Here is a 19,520-nt window from a genome sequence, read left to right as displayed (position 1 = left end):
TGTTTTATTTTATAAAATGGCATTATATATCAGCTCAGTTTTGGTAAAGTGTTTTAGAGAAATATTTAAAAAACACAAGTATCTAGTGTTTGGTAAATTTAAAAAACAAAAAAATCACATGCTTGTCTTTTTAACTTTGAAAAGTTAGGAGATGTTTTTAAAATTAAATTATTCGTGAAAACATAGTAAAAAATTTAACATAATCTTATATATTAATAAATATTATATTTATTTGTTCTCTTCATTATACTTATGTCTATAAAAATCATTTTATATATTAAAAGCAATTTTACTGAATATAATTTTTATAATGTGTTTATTAAAAATTATTCTTATTTTGATTTATAAGATATATTTCCTTACAAAAGAAATAAAACAAAATAAAACCTAACATTTTTGGTCCCGAAAAAAGAAAAGTAAATTATCCATAAAGGTTTTACTTGGCTGCATATGAAGAGGATGCAACCGTGTGTACCTTTGCAGCCGACTTTACTTGGCTGGTTGTCTTTTGGCCTTTCCATGGTGGAGCACAGTACCTCGCGACATTTGGGCGGTTTGTTTCGGTGTCGTCGTCGTCAGGAATACATATAAACACATTAGTATTCTGGTCTCCGAAGGCGTGTTTCTCTGTTCTTGCCTTCTTAGATGCTCCGACAACCTCCAGATGATCTGACTTTATTTCGGTTGAGTATTCCAACATTGTTTGCCTATCTCGTTGAGCTGGAGAGCATATGAGTTGGACAACACGGTCTCGTTCCTGCTGCCGCCCTTCACAAGCTTCAACCTTAGATGTCAAAACCTCTACCGCTGCTGTAAGAGCTTTCAAAGTGGCCATCAACTCCACATTATTGAGGGGTGGAGGAGGCTGCATTTCGCAAACACCTCGAACACTCAGTATGTTAATGTAAGTACGTAATAATGCATGTAATGACATAAGTTACTAACCTGCTCAGACTTCTGCGTAAGCGTTGCGAGGCCTATTAGATCTGGGGAGTCTTCCAGCAGCTTCAAGTCGTTCTCCCCTTGTACAGATCCCTCAACGACCATGGTTGTTGCTGTTGCTGTCGGTGGAGCGCCATCTTGTGGGTGTGTTGACGAGCCTTCGCACATAGGCAGTTGCTGTTTCGAACCCATACGCTAATGGAACAAAGAAAATAGTTGCATTCTAACTTGCTTATTCCTTGTTTTATAGGAATACCTCCTGAGTTTAGTGATGCATGTCACACCTGCCTGGCCATGAGACAATACCAAAGTATTACCATTAACGGCAAAGGAAGCTGCGAGAAGTGGATAAAGATGAAGACAAGGTTTTGCTTGTAATATGTTATTGGCCATAGTCAACCTTTGTATACAGGTGATATGTAACATCAATAGAAGAGCACAATCTTCAAAAATCTGGCTATCACCTTTTGGTACCCTGCCTTTGTTTCAGTACTTTATCCACTGCCAATGAACAATACGACTTAGGATTCATTTTGTCGTTACTAAGTAATTAATAATAGTGTTATCCCTGATTGCACAGACTCGCCTCTTAGATTCGATTTTTTTGACTAAATGAACATAACAAAATAATGCACATGGAAAAAATAATTCAATTCATTTAAGATTTACATAACTCCTATGAAAATATATACATAACTCCTATGAAAAATATTCTACAATACAGTCGGAGTTTGTATTTTGTAAAACATATACATAACTCCTATGACAAATATATTTATTAAAGTGACAGTTGAGTATAAATTTTATATGAGTTAAAAGGTCGGTGGACAGTGGCCCAAGTGTCCTTCATATCTAAATTTTGTCTTATGCATGTCATCACCAAACCCTGTGCAAATATATTTAAAAGAAATGATATTCCCTCCAGAGTCAACTTCACCAACTATAAGGATAAAGTTAGTCACAGTGAAAATAACAAATACAAGGGAACATGTTCTGAAACTCTAACTAGTGAGACAAAATGCATTAAATGCTTACAGCTTACAACAGACAAGGTGGCTATAGAAACATATTTCAGCCAACTACAACAGACAAAGTGGCTCTTGGAGCATATTTCAGCCCACACTACCTTAGGCCAGTCATGAGCGTACAAGCTATCATGACCTCGAACGAGGAATGTAAAAACTTTTTAACATTATTTATCCTAAACCTACACTACATTGATGTCCCTTCCTTGAAATTTGTGGCTGCGTGCTCAAGTAGAACCACCCCTCTGCCAGCGTTGTGCCTTTAGCCTAATCAGCCCTCCGATACCATTGAATGGTCCACCGACAACGGACACAGCAGTCTTGCCTCTCAGGGTCGAGTCGTCAAGCTGTGTGGGAAGTCATAACTAAGTGAAACATTTCTTTTAAAAAAAATCAATAATTTGTGTCACATAAGATTTGTACTAACCACTCCACTAATGTCAAGGGAATTAAAGCAACCTTCAGGGTCCAACCATGATATAACCCAGGCGCCAGAACTATCACTGCGAACATGCATTCGTTAGCCATAAGTGAGTAAATTAATCTTTTGCTTAAAAACATAATAAACAGCCTTATGATGATAAACGTTGAATTGGTATAACCTTGTGTTGCAATTTGGAATGCCTTGTCCTCTACGGATCGGCCAATCCCTAAGATTACTAGGTGTGTTTACTTTAAGAGGACCATACGCAGGCGATGTCATCAAATCATGGATTCTCCCGAGCTGAAACATCCAACATGCAGTGCACAATCTAAGGAATAACTCATATTTAATGTATAGCTTAACGACGAAGAAGGTATACGTGAAGACTCACAATGTCTTTCATAAGTTGTTCCCTGCCGGGTATCATATTGGCATCTGGATAAGAGTCCAAATGGTAGGCAGCTTTATCTACGAAATCAATCACCATACAATACCAATGCCCCAGAATGTCCTCAATTGGAACAAATATCTGATTCAATACTTACAATATGAAGTTCAGCACCTTCAATATGGGAAAATTTGGCATATATAATGAAATATAGAAACTCACGTGATTAAGAAAGCGACTGGGTTTCACCCAAAATGGAATGTAATCTCTGTGAGTTCCTCTAGTGGCAATTCCTTGGTGACGTCTTCCTGAAAAGAAATCCAAGATCATTATCAGAGACTCACATCACAAACCATTACTTAGTGATACAGGCCGATTATGCGCCACATACCGCAAAAGCAGGTGGGAGGCACCAAAAGAACGGATGCCTAACATGCTGAATTGAACATGTGTTTCGCATTGCTACCATTTCGACAACCCTCCCATCTATAGTTCGTCCAGGTATCAACGTTTGAATATGTCGCCTGGTGAGTCGATATTGGAGCATTCTGACAAGGGTTTCCCTAAATTGAAGCAAACGTTAAAGGGAGTCACACATAACAAATGAAGCAAATAATCATCATGACATACTCATCTGAATGTCCATCCGAGAATAAATAGTTGAATAAGAGGGTATCCTGACGATTGAAATCCATGTCATGAGTGGCTTTAAACTTTGGCCTATTCTTACCAACATTCTGATTAGAACACAACAAGACATTATGTTTTGTTTTATTTAAGTACGTCAACGTAAAGCACTGTTGCATATAAATGTTCTAAAATAAGAAAGTTTACCCGCGTTGTGCTGCAGGCAGTAGCAGCTCTTGAACGCTTTGTCGGCGCTGATCCACTGCATCGCCCATCCGGCGAGTGGAAGAGCCTCCTTCCTTTTAGTACTGGGGCTGTCAGTGGCTGCGGCGGGTTGTTCTCCTCTGAGTCAACTGCAACATCCAGGATTTCTAGAGGAAGGGTTGGATCTTTGCTTGGAATGGCGGAGCCGCGTAAGATTGTGGCATCTCTGCGGTTGGTCGCTTCAGAAACATCATCAGCAATAGCTTCCACATTTTCAGCGTGTCCATGCAAAACAAAGGCAGCAGCGGCATCATCTTCTTCCCTACAAAAGTGTTAATATAGTATATAACAATATTAGCATCGATGGAAAAAACGACCATGCAGATAATATACATTTCAAAATAGCATTCATCCACCTGAGATTTCGCTGCTGGGAAGCCACTGTCCATGGTTTGGATGGAAACATGTCTTCTACCTAGTAGACCACTTGAATATAGATGAAAGAGAAAAAAAATTAGTATTGGACACATAAACCTCCCAACTAAGTGTGGAATATATAGTGATACCACTCACCCAACATATGAGACTACTGGACAATACACATCATATAATGTTTCACTATATTAAACCAGTGGACACAACCATTATTTTATTTTGCATGTCAAAGTAGGCTTCACACCAATGGCCAAGGGGCCAAGTGTCTCATTGTGTAACAACATATATTAATAGTAAAAGTATAAATTATGAATACCCCTAAAGATCTAACAGAAGAAGTATTTATATTTATTATTCTTATTAATATTATTTCAAACATTATTGAAATTATTATATATATATATATATATAACATAAATTTTTCTACATTCTATGTTGAAAAATATATTCTATTCCAGGATTTCAAAAATAAATAAGGATAATTAGACTATAAATGACACAACTAGCAATAACAAGATATCCAGACAGGAATATTATGCAGTAATTTTATTCTAGGCCGAATACATGGACTGGTACACATTAAGAAAACAAAATAAAAATTCCAAAAGGCCTGAAATGGCCAAAATTTTACTTTACTAAATTCTCATTTATTGGGACACAAGGGAACCGTTGGAACACATATCTAAAATTCAATTCATGAATTCAATATGCCAACTAACAGATGCCTAGCTACTTCCTTTAAAAAGGCAAGACTCAAATGCTACAACACCATTATTCCATAACATCCCTTCTTATGTTTCATTCAAAACAATGGTCATGCCCAAAAATAAATTCTATGTTGTTTTCCATGGAAAAAAACCTGGGATCTACAACAATTGGCCAGAGTGTTTCGCTCAGGTGAACGGTTTCAGTGGTAACATGCACAAGACTTACGAGGACTACAACCAAGCTAGGATTGCATGGGAGGACTTCCTGGGAAATCAACAATCACAACACCAGGGAACTTCCATTCAACAAGCAGCACATCAGGGCCCTCTTCATCGAACCGATTACGCGACAACGTTGTATCAACGCCAGGCCACGCCATCGCCACAACCTCACCTTATTACACAAGACTCTTATTCAACTGTTCATGACTTGTATAGCGAACACTTACTCAATCTTCATGAAAAGAGAGCTCCCAATGAAGGGCCCCCTTGCTGTGTAGGATTCCCCTTCGTTCGTTTGTTATAAGCATCATTAGTGTTGTTGTCCTATGGTATGCTCTATTACGAAACTAATTTATACCTTGTTAGATTCTTCTATTACAGTACACTAATTATAAGAAGAAGCAGTAATCTAACTAATCATCATCTGTAAGGTATCTGTATCTTACGTGCCACTACATTTCAAATAATTCTGAATGTAATGCTTATATAAATATATATTAAACAATTTTTTAATTTACAAAGGCATTCCTTTTTGCACATCTTCCTTGCAGACCTAAACAATTCTATCACTACAAGCTAAAGACAAAAACCATAAATATCCCATTATGTGCAGTAGAATCATAATAAATCAAAAAACTTGCATTGTACTCTCTGTGCCATCTGACGTACGATAAAGCATTGTTCCCAAACAACAATAATCATTTCTTAAGATTTCAGCTTTTTTCGTACTGGGCAAATAAGGATGCTACAACAAATTCTTGCTGATTTAAGCTCCCTATTATATAAGTTTGGTTTAGTTTATTAATCTTCCCATATGACACTGATTTTCAGAAGAAATTAACTCAATTACCCTAAAAATCAACTACTTCATTAATACAATTATCAGATAACAGAAATGCAACATATCCATAAGAACACATTACAACAACACACCAAATCAACAAGGTTCCACATGAGAAGAGTCCTCAGCCTAACTTACTCACCCAACAAACTATTCTGGCATTAACACCCTAATTAGCTACAATAACATACCCCTAATTAAATTAAACAATGGCATTGCAATGCATGCAACCTAAAAAGAAGTAAAATAACAATAAAAGAGAACAGCCTAAACACAGCACACATTCTACACACAAATAACAATGGAAACTACAATTTTGTTGCACAACTAAAAAAAAAAACAAGCACCTCTTCAGATTGCATTGCCTTCAACGTTTTCGTGTTTCAGTGCATCGTAACGACCCCTCAGCTTCTCGTATGCCTCTTCTAATTGACTTACCTTCGCACGCAGAGCATTGTTACTGTCGTTTACAAGCTTCAGCTTCGAATAGCTATAGTCCCGAATCTCCTTTCCGGTTAAATCCAACACGCGACCTAACATCTCAAATGCTGCGTCCTCTCTTGCAGCTTTCTCAACCAAGGAGAATCGACCCCTGGCTGAAAGCTCAACTTCAAATGGATTGCCCGGAACCACCACAGTGAACCCATAAAATGGCCCTTTCTCTCTTGTAAACCGTTCTTGCTTGAAAAAACATGGACTAGGAATTTGAGCATCATGGCACACCTTCACCAACCAATCCTCCATGTTGGCCACAACAGCAAAGTCCAAATTCAGCTCCTCCTCTGGAATAACGGGTAGCCCTGGGATTACATTAAACCAAAAACTAAATATCGGCCACCAACCACAACAAAACAGATCAACAAAATGCTATAACAAACCCGACAACACATGTTCTCAAAAATTCACCAACTGAAGTTTTAAATACTTACACGACACAACTGCACCACGCCGTGACCTTTCATTCGATAGATTGTCGTTATGTCCGGAGGCTCCTTCACCAATTGCGCCAACGAATTCACCACACGAAGCTTTCTCCCATGACAGCGAACACATTCTTGCCTTGAAGCACATACAAGCATGTTCATAGCTATTAAAACCTTGGTACTCTGGAAAACTGAAGTTAGTTACCTGTTCGTTAGCCTCTTCCCAACTAGTATAAACACCAGGACAGTGTCCCTTTGTCACAACAAAGAAAAAGAACCGCTTCAACCCTAAATCCATTTGTTCTTATCTCCTTCTCCCCAACTGTGTCTTCCCAGTAGTGTTTCAAAAATCAATTCCAACTTGGGGATTTTGTAACCATCAATTTCTCCCGTCTTTTGTTTTTTTTTTGTCACGAGCCCGGCCCAATAACCTGACCCAGACCCAACTAACAGCCTCCAAGCCCCGCAACCCGATCCCGAGCTCACCGTCACTTTCACATTTGCGAAGGCATTCACAGTTTCAACGTTCCTCCTCTGGTGATTCATCTCAACTCAGAATCTAACCTGCATCTCCCGCCCACCAACATCCTTGAATAGCACAAAATTAATGACAAACAAGACTTCAGATGTTATAGGCTTGGCACAACGATGAAAATAAAACAGAGTGGGAAAGCCAGTTTCAAACTAACCCATCTATCCAAGGCACTGACTGCATTTCTTGCTTAGGCAACAAATAAGGCATAGTGCCACTTTTGAACAAACAATGAATTATAAAAACCCCTCCCTATTCGGATTCTAATTCCAATTCCGATTGCACTTCACTTGGTCCATCGTTCTATCCCTCATTTCGGACAAAGAAACCGGATTGAAATAGCCACAAATTTCGATAACGACATATGAATTCTGAATATTTCGAGCTGATTGAAATCCGCGTGAAACATAGAGAGAACATATTCCACGGAAAGAACCAAAACCGGATAATCCTGCTGACTAATTACAAAGTCTACTATTTCGATTTTTTTATTAATACTTAATAGTAGTTAATTTTTATAAACGCTAGCCCAAATTGCCAAAACCGGACTTCATTTTTATTCTTTTGCACTAACTAAATGCCTTGCTTTTTTTTCATACAGCTGCTAAAGCAACATAGGCTAACAAAAATTTCTACATAATAAGCCCAACACTAAAAACATCACACATTGCAACAAAAAAAAATCTATTTCAAACGTTTTCATTTTTTTCCTATAACCAAAAGCCTTCATAAAAACAGGTCCAGACCCAAATACATCACACATAAGTAAAAAAAAAATTATATTTCAAATTCTCAATAAGTCACAACACAAAAATAGCTATTTTCACATCACTTCCACCAGTGGGTCACATTACAAATACAACAAAACCTATTCACCCATTACGTTCTGAAAAACCGAATCACACTCTCCGAGAATTTTTTAACTTTAAACACGTGTCTTCCTACCAAAGTGCCAGCACAACAAAAAATACAGGCTCACTGTGAGCCTCCTTCACATGAGGCTAATGCTAAAACTCACCATAATTTCTTCACTTTCTTAAACCCTATTTTACTTATTTGTTGGAGGATTGAAGCTGCACACCATGAAACCCTATTCGTGTTCGTCAGAGTTATTCGTTACTTTTACCATTCTCTAACAAGGTGCAAGCTCTTTATTGTAGTGCCATGAAGCCTTCCTTCCTTAGGGAATTCAAAGAGTGTTTTGTCACAAGAAACACGCACGAGATACATAGTGGACTCAATTGGTGCACTCCTTTCCCATGCAAATCCAAATTCCGTGCAATTTCTCCCTCTCTCTCTCTCTCTCTCCATCCATTTCTGTTTGTATTGGGAAGTCAGAGTGAGTGTGTTGCCTTCACCATTGGAATCGGTGACAAAGGCACAATCAAACACTGCCATTTTTCGCTCGTGCTTCTCACTTAATAATAGAACACAACTCAACACTCCTTAGAATCATTGAGTTTCACTCTCTTCAACAACCGTCGCTCTTTCTCTTACGGCCATGTGTTTTGTTCCTTCCACAGACATTAAAAGAGGGAAACAGAAATGGAAAGTGTTTGGAAGAAGTTATATAAAGAGAGAGACATAGTGAAGGAACAGAGGGTCTATTGCTTAATTTTTGAGAGGCACAAACAGTCCCTTGTCAATGATTTTTGCTTGTTAATTGATTGATGCCCCCTCTCTCTTTAAATGACCATTCTTTCTATCCACTATTTCTTTTTCCTTCATAATTTATTCAATAAACATTAAAATTCTTCTTCCTCCTCCTTCGACGGGCATTGATGGACTAGTGGTTGCTTTGAAGTTTAAAGCTCCACCGCCTAGTCAGGTTATTAAGCCAAATAAAGGGTCATATGAAGAGACCTTCAGCCGTGAAATAAGTTAAATACTTCAATTTTATGTAATGTATTTGTTTTATAAATTGTTATTTATTATTTTAATTTATATTTATTATAATAATTATATTTTGTTAAATACTTTAATTTTGATTTATTGATATGGATTATGAGTATTTTGTTCTAAATTAAACTTTATTATGTTTATGGCTTATGGAATTATCTCATTTTTAATTTTATTATTTTTTAACAAAAAATGATCATATCAAATGAGTGTCATAATCACACATAAATAAGATTATAGAAAAAATGAAAAAGTTATGAGATGTTGATTTTTTTAAAAATAATTTAAATTTCTCACTTTTAAAAAAATTCCACCTATCATAATTTTATGGGTGAGATAGATCTAATTGATGAAGTTGTGTTAGACCAATTTTATTTATAAATAATTTATATAATTATATTATCTAATTTAATTGATAAATAAAATTATATTTAATATTTATTGAGAGATAAAAATATTTTAGAAAAATAATATAATTCATCAACAAATCATTTTAAACAATAAAATTTAATTTTATCTTATTAAATGAATTAGTCTCTCCATACTCAATTAAAAGGTTGCGAGTTCAAGTCTCCTATCTTTGATAAAAAAAAAACTATGAAATTGAATTCCATTTCTTTAGAAATTCATTTCTTAATAAAATTGAATTCTAATTTCATCATTTAACAGGCTGTAAATCCTTATTTATTTATTTTACAACAAAGATAAGGATTTGCTTCACGGGCTCCTCTTCATTTCACATAGCACTCCCAATCATTCATAGGCGGCTACTCCTCACTCATCCTTTCCAAATCCTTCCTCGACGGCACCTCGACGGCACCTGTTGCCCTTGCACCGCCATTGCCCAAACCTCCGTCACACCCCTTCCTCAATCTCTCCATCACACCCATTGCCTAATCTCTCCGTCACAAACCCAATTCTCGCTTTTTCAGTTTCTTAGCCTCGGACAAATTCAGGTTCGGACGAGTCGGAAAGAACACGAAACTTGGATTAACGCTGTGCAGAGCAGGTTCGGCTCTTGCCTTTGGAGGTCTCGACGCCGATGAATTTCGCCACCCTCTTGATGTTGCCGTTTTCTGTCGCTGCTCGCTGAAGCTCGTCAGCGTCGTCACCGCTTTTACCTCTTCTTCTCGTCGCCGTTGGTTCAAGTAGGCTCCGTCGTCCCTTCCCTGTCCCTAGCCCTAGCCCTTCCATTGTGATTCTGTTCCGATTACATTGACTCTTTTGCAATTTTATCTGTTCTGTTCTCAAAACAATTTAGGGTTTTATTACACTTTATCTTTACTGTTATAGAGACAGAGATGGCATGCTTTCTGTGAAGGAACTCCAGCCTGCTGATTCTGATGAAATCTATTCTCAGGTACCTCCCTTCATTCTTCTCTTCCTTGTTTTTTCACTATATGTTACTACTAATTAGGAAGATCCTTAGAGAAGAGGACTGAGGGAAATTAAAGGTGTTTCATATACTTATATCTTGACTTTTTCTATCTTCAATTTTTGGTGGTATCATTCTTCTAACGTTTTTCAATTTTCATATGATACTATTATCTTCATCTTATTTAAGCTTTGTTTTTGGATTGGCAAAACAAGAACTATATCCAATTTCTGCATCTTCTATTCCAATCTACATAATATATATGTAGTTAATGCATCAGATGTTGGTGAGAACCAAAACTAACTTCCATTTGTCATTAGTTGCAACCAAATACACAGTTGTAAATATTAATAACTATTTAGAATCATAGTTATCCTGCCTTGATGAATAAAAAGTATTAAACGGTTGGTAGTAAGGGAAGCTGTTAATCACTTTATCTTGAAACAGATGGTAATTTTGCCCTTTCCATTCTTTTTTCTGTTTAAATGTTTCTAATTTCCAGCTTAGGGATTCGATCACCTGTTCTGAGCTTGTTGCACGATTCTACTCTATTTGTGGTTTTTTTTTTTGTGTTGATAAATGCATTTGCTTTAGTTTGAAATGAACAACATTTTATCTCAATTTGAGCTTGAACTATTTATATCAAGCTATTACGTGTAGTTGCTACTCTGAATTCTTAGCTCAGTTTACTGATTGGAATTTATTGCAATTCCCTAGTATATGAATTTGTGAATTTTAGTTGTATATGAATTTACTTATATTTAGTTAATTTTACTTTTAATTCATCCCAGGCAGAGATTTCATTGCTCCTTGCAAATGCTAAGGTACATCAAAATGTGTACATCGAGAGTGTTTGGATCACTGGCATGCGGTTAAGGTATGGATGCTGTCTATATTTTAGTTTCAACGGTTTGTATACTATCGCAATATCAATCTATATACTGTTTGCATAGGGTAACAACTATGTGGTTCATAAGTGATGAATATGATTACTAGTTAAAGGTTGCCAACTTATGTGACAATGAGCGGATGCCACTTTTGTTGATATTCAGATTTCTTTTTCTACCTATTGTTGTTAACCTATAGCAATTTTAATCTATGGTGTAGTTTGAATTACTCTATTAAGAAGGAATGCATGTGTATAATGTAACAGGTTCTAAGCTATGAGCATCATATTCTAAGACTAAGTTTGGGCAGAACAGAAGAGCATTGAGTGTGATCAATCAGAATCTAGTGCAAGGTTGGCCCTTATCCTTGTGTTGTTAACAAGAGACCTTTGCCATTATCAACTAATCTTATTTTACTTTACTTTTTGTTTTGGATAGAAATATTAATTCCATATGACTTCTAAGGTAATTATGTTAAAATCTTAAATGGCTTCAACTAGGTGAATATATTTGTGATTAGATTTTATATTGACGTTGTATCAAATGTTAAATTTTTAGTTTTAGGTGATTTTCCATATTCCACTTGTTGAGTAAAACACTGCCCCAATTTTCAACACTGTTTTGTGTGAATTTGTTGTGTTTGATTTGATTCCTTTTCCTGTGTTCTGGAACTTGACTTTATTACTTTGTTTTTCTTGATTGTTTATTGTTGTTGTTTCGCAGGAGGTGTTTAAAAGGGCTATAATGCAGCCTGGGCCACCTGAGCATTTTGCTTTACTGACAGTTCTAGAATTCATCAAACCTCAGGTATATCCATCCTCTAATCTTTTGAGAATTTCAAATGTAGTGGAGAATTTTGCATTTATGAGTCTTCTCTTTAATATTGTGCAGTGAGGGAGAAAGATTCAATATACACAGTGAAAGTCTGAACTCCTTTTCTGATCATGGGTGGCAAGATTATTGTACTACTTCAACCATTTTCACACATATCAACATCACAGCAGAGGACAGTTCCCCACACCGTCGAGGAGGATGACCAAGGTGCACCGCATAGGCTACATCAGGGGAGAACATTGCCTCGGTATTAATTTCACCCATTTCCCATTTTTGTTCTCTGAATTCAATTCGGTGAAGGTTTCTCAGTTCCTAATAGGTCAATTATCGGTACCGACTTTTCAGATAACCTGAATGACTTGCTGAGGTTTCTGTGGCGCGATGACCCGCAAACTCATGATGAGTTCAAGCAGGTGCGCAAATGGAACAAGGCTTCCAAGGATTTGATTCCGATCATTGAGCACTACCAGGAGGATCAAAATTTGCTTTTGAATGCAGGTTTAGCTTTGCTATATATATATTTATTTCAGTGAAGGTTTTGGTGTTCCTTACAATTCCAATCAAACCAGGTTCCACGGATATTCGGCAGCAGCTTGAGTATCTGTGGAGATTGAAGTCTGTAGTGACGAGTAGTGATATATGTGCTGTGGTAGTGTCATTTCTAAAAAAGACCACTTTGGAATGGTAAGCTTTATATTGTAACTGCTGTTGAAAATCATTAGAAGGGAAGGAATTGCGAACCTCTAGTTTATGTGCATATTTCTTATTTAGTAGTTCTGTTTTACGGTGATGCATTCACCGAGGATGATTGGAAATTGGTTTATTTCTTATTTATTGGGAACATCTAATTTCTTCTTATTTAATGGCATATATAGACCATGGGAACCTGTTTACTGAGTATTTGTTGGTTTTCTATTGTGGGAGTTGGAGCATTTTGAATTGAATATGTATTTCTTTAATTGTTGAGGCAAAGATAATAGTAATATGATTTAACTATGACACGGGTTGGACTATTCTATACTAATGTTTCCTAATCACTGAATCTTATTGACTACTTGTGTGCCCCCTTTATATGTTTGTGGATTTAGGTGGGTGGTTAAGAATGGTGAATTTATTGGGTTAACTGAAATTAATGTTCAATTACCTTATGTCTTGTATTAAATAGACATTGTTTACTGCCATTGCATGATCTTTCAAGAGTTAGTATCAAATTAAACTTTTTAACTGGATGTCCTTCTTTGATCTTATATATCATTAATTCTTTGCATTTAGCAATTTTGTTTCATACTTACTGCTATCATATGTTGGTTACAGGGTGATGCCGACAGTGCACTAGACCGCATGTGGCAGAGGAAGAAAGCCGATAAGGTATCCTAAACAACCAGATTTAGTTGTTTGGTACGTGATTATTTGTGTTTTGGTTTATATTGTTGTTATGTATATATTTGTCTAGACTCTGTTATGACTGTGGTACGGACAATATAAACGAACTTAACTGCAAATCCCGACCTTATCAAGAATTCTCCAATTTTTACCCTTTACTTCTCTTCAGATGGATACGGGAGATCTGTTTTACGAGGTTGATCATTGCTAAATCCAGGAGAAAAGAGTAAAGGTAAAATGGTAGAATCTTATGCAATGCAATCTATTCTAAATGCAAGCTACTTGCATGAATCATGAAATTCTAGTTATTATCCACCTATATATATATATATATATATAAAGCTTACATGTGATTAAATTGCTTCATATCTTCAAGGAATCATATATGTATATTAAGGCCAAACCATATTAAAACATGTTCACAATTGTGTTGGGTTTAAAAAAATTCACAACCTTACAAGATAATTAACAATTTAAATATAGATATATGGGAATGAGCCATTGAACCCTCACTGGATTTGTGTTTACTCTTTAGTCACTCAGTGTTTAGGGTTAATCACTCTATTCTTTTCTATTCATGTTTTCTAAAACCTTGTTCTTCATCTAACCAATCGACAAATATATAATGTATACATACAAACATCATGAGGTCTTTTTGAAGGTTGTAATGGGGTCAAGGTAAAAGTAAGAGTATATATATAAGACTAAGTGAGCTATAAATTGAATCATTGATTAGTCTAAGATTTCACCTAATATATATACTTTATAAAAATTCAAAATTATCCTGATCTTCCCATAATTTTTCCCATTTTATGTCATATACTCATATGCCAATTTTATTTTGATTTTTGTTTCCATGTGCATTGATTTCTACTAAATTTATTATTGGAGTAATTTTGTCCCCTTATCTATTTATTTAATTAAAAGGACTTTCTTTCTTTTTTTTTTCTCTTATATTATTATTATAAACATATTTCAATACACATGGTGTTTTAATTTAATTTAGTTTCACATGAGCCCGTTTCCAATTTTTTATTATTCTTATTAATTTTGATTCTTTTCTATCAACCCATGTTCCCATGTTTTTCCACACTTAGTGGATAAACAATCTCCTATCTTAAGCTAACTAAGAATTCAATTTGAAATTAATTTATTTTTCTACTTAAGGTTAGTGATGTAGTTATAAAACAGAAAGATTAAAAGGACTCAAGGGGCTAATAAGAGTGATGGAGGTAGGTTTATTTGGGATAAGTGAGGAAAATTTTAAATAATGGCCTTAATTATATGTGGGTATGTATTTACATTCTATATTGGACATATAAGATTGGAATAAAGTAAAGATTACAAGCATAGAAAAGAAGTGCCAAACACACAGGAATGAAATTTATGGTTGGATGTAACCATACAATTAAGCTAAAAACTCACAGGTTGTGTGTTCTTTGGCTCAGAAATCATATATTAGTTATGTATGTCATGCAAGTAGAAATCAAGAATTTTCATTCAACTCAATGTGAATCTTAAGGTGGCTTTTAAAATTTTAGTGTTTTTCCTTGAAGAAATGTTAATTAACTCACATTTGTTGCTATATATAAAAGGTGTGTGGATTGTTTTGATTCTGTTACACTAAAGTTTTTAGTTTACTCTTTTATTTTCAATTAAACTAACTTATCATATGCTAAAAGAGTAAATTATACTAATTAATCCATATATTCTATAACTAAGCTAAAAATGCAAATTAAGCTAAATATCTAAGATATATACAGTTTAAAGTGCAAAATGCAAAAATAAAATAAAAATACAGCAAGTAAAAGAAAAATGTGCAAGTACTAAAAGACAAAATAAGATATGATAAAGTAAAAACAAAATAAAGTATAGAAAAATAAACAAAATAAGATAGAAGAGTCTGTAGTGGTTCATCAAAAAGATTCGCCAAAGATGGCGACCTCCCCACACTTAAATTATAGCATCGTCATCGATGCTCTATCAAGCTGGGTGTGAAGAAGTGTCATCTCCAAAAGGGTGTGTTGGTGCTGTCTGTATGGGCTCTGTCAGTGAAAGTGTCTGAGGTTCTGCCTGTATAGGTGCCTGTGGGTCCGCTGGCTGTGTCTGCTGAAGTTCCTCATGCTGTGGTTCTGCCTACTCAGATTCGGAGGGATGTCAGTGTGGCCGGACTGGATCATCAATTTCAAATGCTCATAGCGGTGCTTGCTGCGACCCTCAGACCGCTCATATCATCACTGGTTGCGGCGTTCCATCTGCTCCAGGCGCTCAAATAGGCGGTGCACAAGGTGGTAGACGGGCTCGGGAGCAGGTGACAGTGCAGTGGTGGTAGATGGGGTAGTAGATACTGAAGGAGCAGCGGAAGATGTGGCTGCCTCAGCGGAAGCAGTGAGGAAAGGTGGCCTGTAACCCAAGCCTAGGAACTTCCTGCTGTAAGGGATAATCTTCTTGCAGTTTGCAGCTGTTGGCTTCTCATACTCCCAGGGCACGTCAACTCGGCGGCCTAGCTGAGTGATCAGATAAGGGATAGGGAGAGTGCCTCTGACATAGACCCTGGCCATATAATACCTAATGAAACGTGGAAGATATAAGTCCTGACCCTCCATCACACACCAGATGAGGGTGATCATAACAGTGGGCACCTTTGTCTTCTGAGTGCTCGGCATAATGTAATTACTCAGAATCTGCTGCCAAAGCTGAGCCTCATCATTCAAATGTATCAGCTTGATTCCTTTAGGCACCATTGTATTCTTTTCCATGACCCATTGGGCAGCAGGATCAAAGGCTATTCTCTGCTTTACTATGTCTCAGTCAAATCGCATAAATCTCATATCCTCTTCAGTTTTTTGGTAACTGTCAGGCTGATCTGACTTAGGCGGAAGCTGGAGGATGTCCTCAACAGCTTCCTCAGTGATCAAGATTTGCTTCCCTTTGAGGTGCACTGCATCCAGGAAAGTCTTGAAAAAGCAAGCAGAAAAAGTCAATAGCCTTTAAAACCAAAAGCAAGGGTAAAAAAGATCCAACGCTTTGAGCATCAATGGATAGGAGGGCTCAAGAAAATAAAATTCAAGCCTAAGCAGCTAAATCAAGCTATCTCTAACCATGTGCTTGTGTCATGAAGTTCCAAGTGAAAAATTTGAGATTGAGTGGTTAAAGTCTGATCCAAAACAAAGATTTTGCTTAAGAGCTCTGGACACCTCTAACTGGAGACTTTAGCAAAGTTGAGCTCTGTGACATTTATGTATCCGGTGGTAATACTGGAAAATAAAATGCTTAGGGCCACGGTCAAGACTCATAAAAATAGTTATGTTTAAGAATCAACATACTTAACTAAGAGAATTAATAACACTATCTGAATTCTGAGTTCCTATGGATGCCAATCATTCTAAACTTCTAAGGATAAAGTGAGATGCCAAAACTGTTCAGAAGCAAAAAGTTACAAGTCTCGCTCATCTTATTAGAACTAATATTCATTGATATTTTGAGAGTTATAGTATATTTTTTTCTTTTTATTCCATTTGATTTTCAGTTGCTTGGAGACAAGCAACAATTTAAGTTTGGTGTTGTGATGAGCGGATAATTTATACGCTTTTTGGCATTGTTTTTAAGTAGTTTTTAATAAGTTCTAGCTATTTTTAGGAATGTTTTTATTAGTTTTTATGCAAAAGTTACATTTTTGGACTTTACTATGAGTTTTGTGTGTTTTTTTGTGATTTTATGTATTTTCTGGCTGGAATTGAGAGACTTGAGCAAAAATCTGATAGGAGGCTGAAAAAGGACTACAGATGCTGTTGGATTTTGACTTCTCTGCACTCGAAATAGATTTTCTTGAGCTACAGATCTCCAAATGGCGCGCTCTCAATTTTGTTGGAAAGTAGACATCCAGGGCTTTCCAGCAATATATAATAGTTCATACTTTATTCGAGTTTAGATGACGCAACGCCAGTCCTATGCTGCATTCTGGAGTAAAATGCCAGAAACACGTTACAAACCAGAGTTAAACGCCAAAAACATGTTATAATTTGTCATTTAACTCCAAGAGAAGCCTTTGCACGTGTAAAGTTCAAGCTCAGCCCAAACACAAACCAAGTGGGCCCCGAAAGTGGATTACTACATCAATTACTTATCTCTGTAACCCTAGTAGCTAGTTTAGTATAAATAGAATTTTTTACTATTGTATTGGGGGGTCTCTCTTAGACCATTTGGTCTTTTTGAACCATTAAGTCTCGGTTATCCTGGTTTTTTTTCTGGGGCCGGAACCAATGAACACCTTTATCACTTATATATTTTTAACGGTGGAATTTTTACACACCATAGATTAAGGTGTGGAGCTCTGTTGTACCTTGAGCATTAATGCAAAGTACTGTTGTTCTTCTATTCAATTCATGCTTATTCTTATTCCAAGATATCCATTCGCACCTAATAACCTAATGAATGTGATGATTATGTGACGCTCAACACCATTCTCACTTATGAACGTATGTCTGACAATTATTTTCGTTCTACATGCAAATAAGCTTGAATGAATATCTCTTGAATTCCTTAATCAGAATATTCGTGGTAGAAGTTAGAATCTATTGGCAGTATTTTTGAGAATCCGAAAAGTTTAAATCTTCTCTGTGATATTCCGAGTAGGATTCAGGGATTGAATGACTGTGACGAGGTTAAAACTCGCGACTGTAGGGCGTGGTGACAACGCAAAAGGATAGTAAATCCTATTCCTGCATGATCGAGAACCGACAGATGATTAGCCGTGCGGTGACAGCGCACATGGAGTATTTTCACTGAGAGAACGGACGGTAGCCATTGACAACGGTGATCCCCAACATACATCTTGTCATGGAAAGGAGTAAATGATTGGATGAAAGCAGTAGAAATGCAGAGATTCATAAAGAACACAGTATTTTCATGCGCTTATCTGAAATTTTCACCAATGAATTACATCAGTATCTCTATTTCTATTTTATGCTTTATTTATCTTTATATTCGATAACCATTATAACCATTAGAATCCGCTTGACTGAGATTTACAAGATGATCATAACTTGTTTCATACCAACAATCTCCGTGGGATCGACCCTTATTCACGTGAGGTTTATTACTTGGACGATTCAGTACACTTGCTAGTTAGTTGTGCGAAGTTGTGAAGAATGTGTGTGAACCATAGTATTGTGCACCAAGTTTTTGGAGCAATTGCTAGGAATTGTTCGAGTTGTGAAAAGTATGGGTCACAATTTTGCTTATCAAGTTTTTGGCGTCGTTGCCGGGAATTGTTTGAGTTTGGACAACTGACGGTTCATCTTGTTATTCAGATTAGGTAATTTTTTTTCAAAAAGTTTTCAAAAATCTTTCAAATTTTTTTTTTCGTTTTTCAAAAAGAAATTTTCGAAAAATCCAAAAAAATAATAATCATAAAAATAAAAAATATTGTGTTTCTTGTTTGAGTCTAGTGTCAATCTTTAAGTTTAGTGTCAATTGCATATTTTTATTTTTCTCAAAAATTTTCGAAAAATTCATGCATTGCATTCTTCATGATCTTCAAGTTGTTCTTGATAAGTCTTCTTGTTTGATCTTCATATTTTCTTGTTTTGTGCCTATTGTTGTTTTTCGTATGAATTTTTGCATTCATAATGTCTAAATCTGGTGTCTTGCATGTTTTTCTTTTCTTGAAATTTCAAAAATAAGTTTTGATGTTTATTTTGATCTTGAAAGTGTTCGTGGTGTTCATCTTGACATTCATAGTGTTCTTGCATGCATCATTTGTTTTAATCAATAATTTTTATGTTTTGAATCATTTTTATGTTTTTCTCTTTCTTCATTAAATTTAAAAAAAAATATCTTTTCCTTATTTCTCTCATAAATTTCGAAATAT

The 19,520-nt window shown here is 36.0% G+C and overlaps 2 protein-coding genes and 1 long non-coding RNA gene across 8 annotated transcripts; 1 reads left to right on the top strand and 2 right to left on the bottom strand.

Moving 5' to 3' along the window:
- Positions 1–1,912: 1,912 nt before the first annotated feature.
- LOC107477648 (uncharacterized) lies at positions 1,913–3,748 on the bottom strand. The gene is made up of 7 exons (XM_052258481.1): positions 3,614–3,748; positions 3,171–3,516; positions 3,002–3,087; positions 2,783–2,920; positions 2,570–2,691; positions 2,395–2,470; positions 1,913–2,314 (listed from the first exon to the last, which is right to left on the bottom strand). The coding sequence occupies exons 4-7, from the start codon at positions 2,876–2,878 to the stop codon at positions 2,195–2,197; spliced, it is 414 nt and encodes a 137-aa protein (XP_052114441.1). The 5' UTR covers positions 2,879–2,920; positions 3,002–3,087; positions 3,171–3,516; positions 3,614–3,748; the 3' UTR covers positions 1,913–2,194.
- A 58-nt stretch (positions 3,749–3,806) lies between these two features.
- On the bottom strand, positions 3,807–7,225 carry LOC127739592 (uncharacterized). 2 transcript variants are annotated; one of them, XR_008006714.1, is made up of 4 exons: positions 6,745–7,225; positions 6,163–6,615; positions 4,027–4,096; positions 3,807–3,932 (listed from the first exon to the last, which is right to left on the bottom strand). XR_008006714.1 is itself a non-coding variant. In XM_021137688.2 (2 exons), the coding sequence occupies exons 1-2, from the start codon at positions 7,034–7,036 to the stop codon at positions 6,167–6,169; spliced, it is 741 nt and encodes a 246-aa protein (XP_020993347.1). In that variant the 5' UTR covers positions 7,037–7,225; the 3' UTR covers positions 6,140–6,166. The 2 variants fall into 2 exon arrangements, 1 of the variants encoding a protein (XP_020993347.1); XM_021137688.2 differs by lacking the exons at positions 3,807–3,932; positions 4,027–4,096 and having other exon boundaries at positions 6,140–6,615.
- Positions 7,226–9,881: 2,656 nt separating this feature from the next.
- Positions 9,882–19,134, top strand: LOC107477646 (uncharacterized). 5 transcript variants are annotated; one of them, XR_001589801.3, is made up of 11 exons: positions 9,882–10,317; positions 10,463–10,529; positions 11,336–11,421; positions 11,698–11,784; positions 12,155–12,238; positions 12,323–12,512; positions 12,611–12,763; positions 12,796–12,949; positions 13,580–13,663; positions 13,818–13,880; positions 17,413–19,134. It is a non-coding gene; the product is annotated as an uncharacterized LOC107477646 (long non-coding RNA). The 5 variants fall into 5 exon arrangements; XR_008006639.1 differs by having other exon boundaries at positions 13,580–13,633; positions 17,413–19,133; XR_001589803.3 differs by lacking the exon at positions 17,413–19,134 and having other exon boundaries at positions 12,801–12,949; positions 13,818–14,554.
- Positions 19,135–19,520: the final 386 nt, after the last annotated feature.

The sequence above is a fragment of the Arachis duranensis genome, chromosome 3, assembly GCF_000817695.3.
Source record: "Arachis duranensis cultivar V14167 chromosome 3, aradu.V14167.gnm2.J7QH, whole genome shotgun sequence".
Classification (NCBI taxonomy): Eukaryota; Viridiplantae; Streptophyta; class Magnoliopsida; order Fabales; family Fabaceae; genus Arachis; species Arachis duranensis.
Note: the sequence above shows the minus strand (reverse complement) of the source record. Positions and strands in the feature narration are given on the sequence as shown.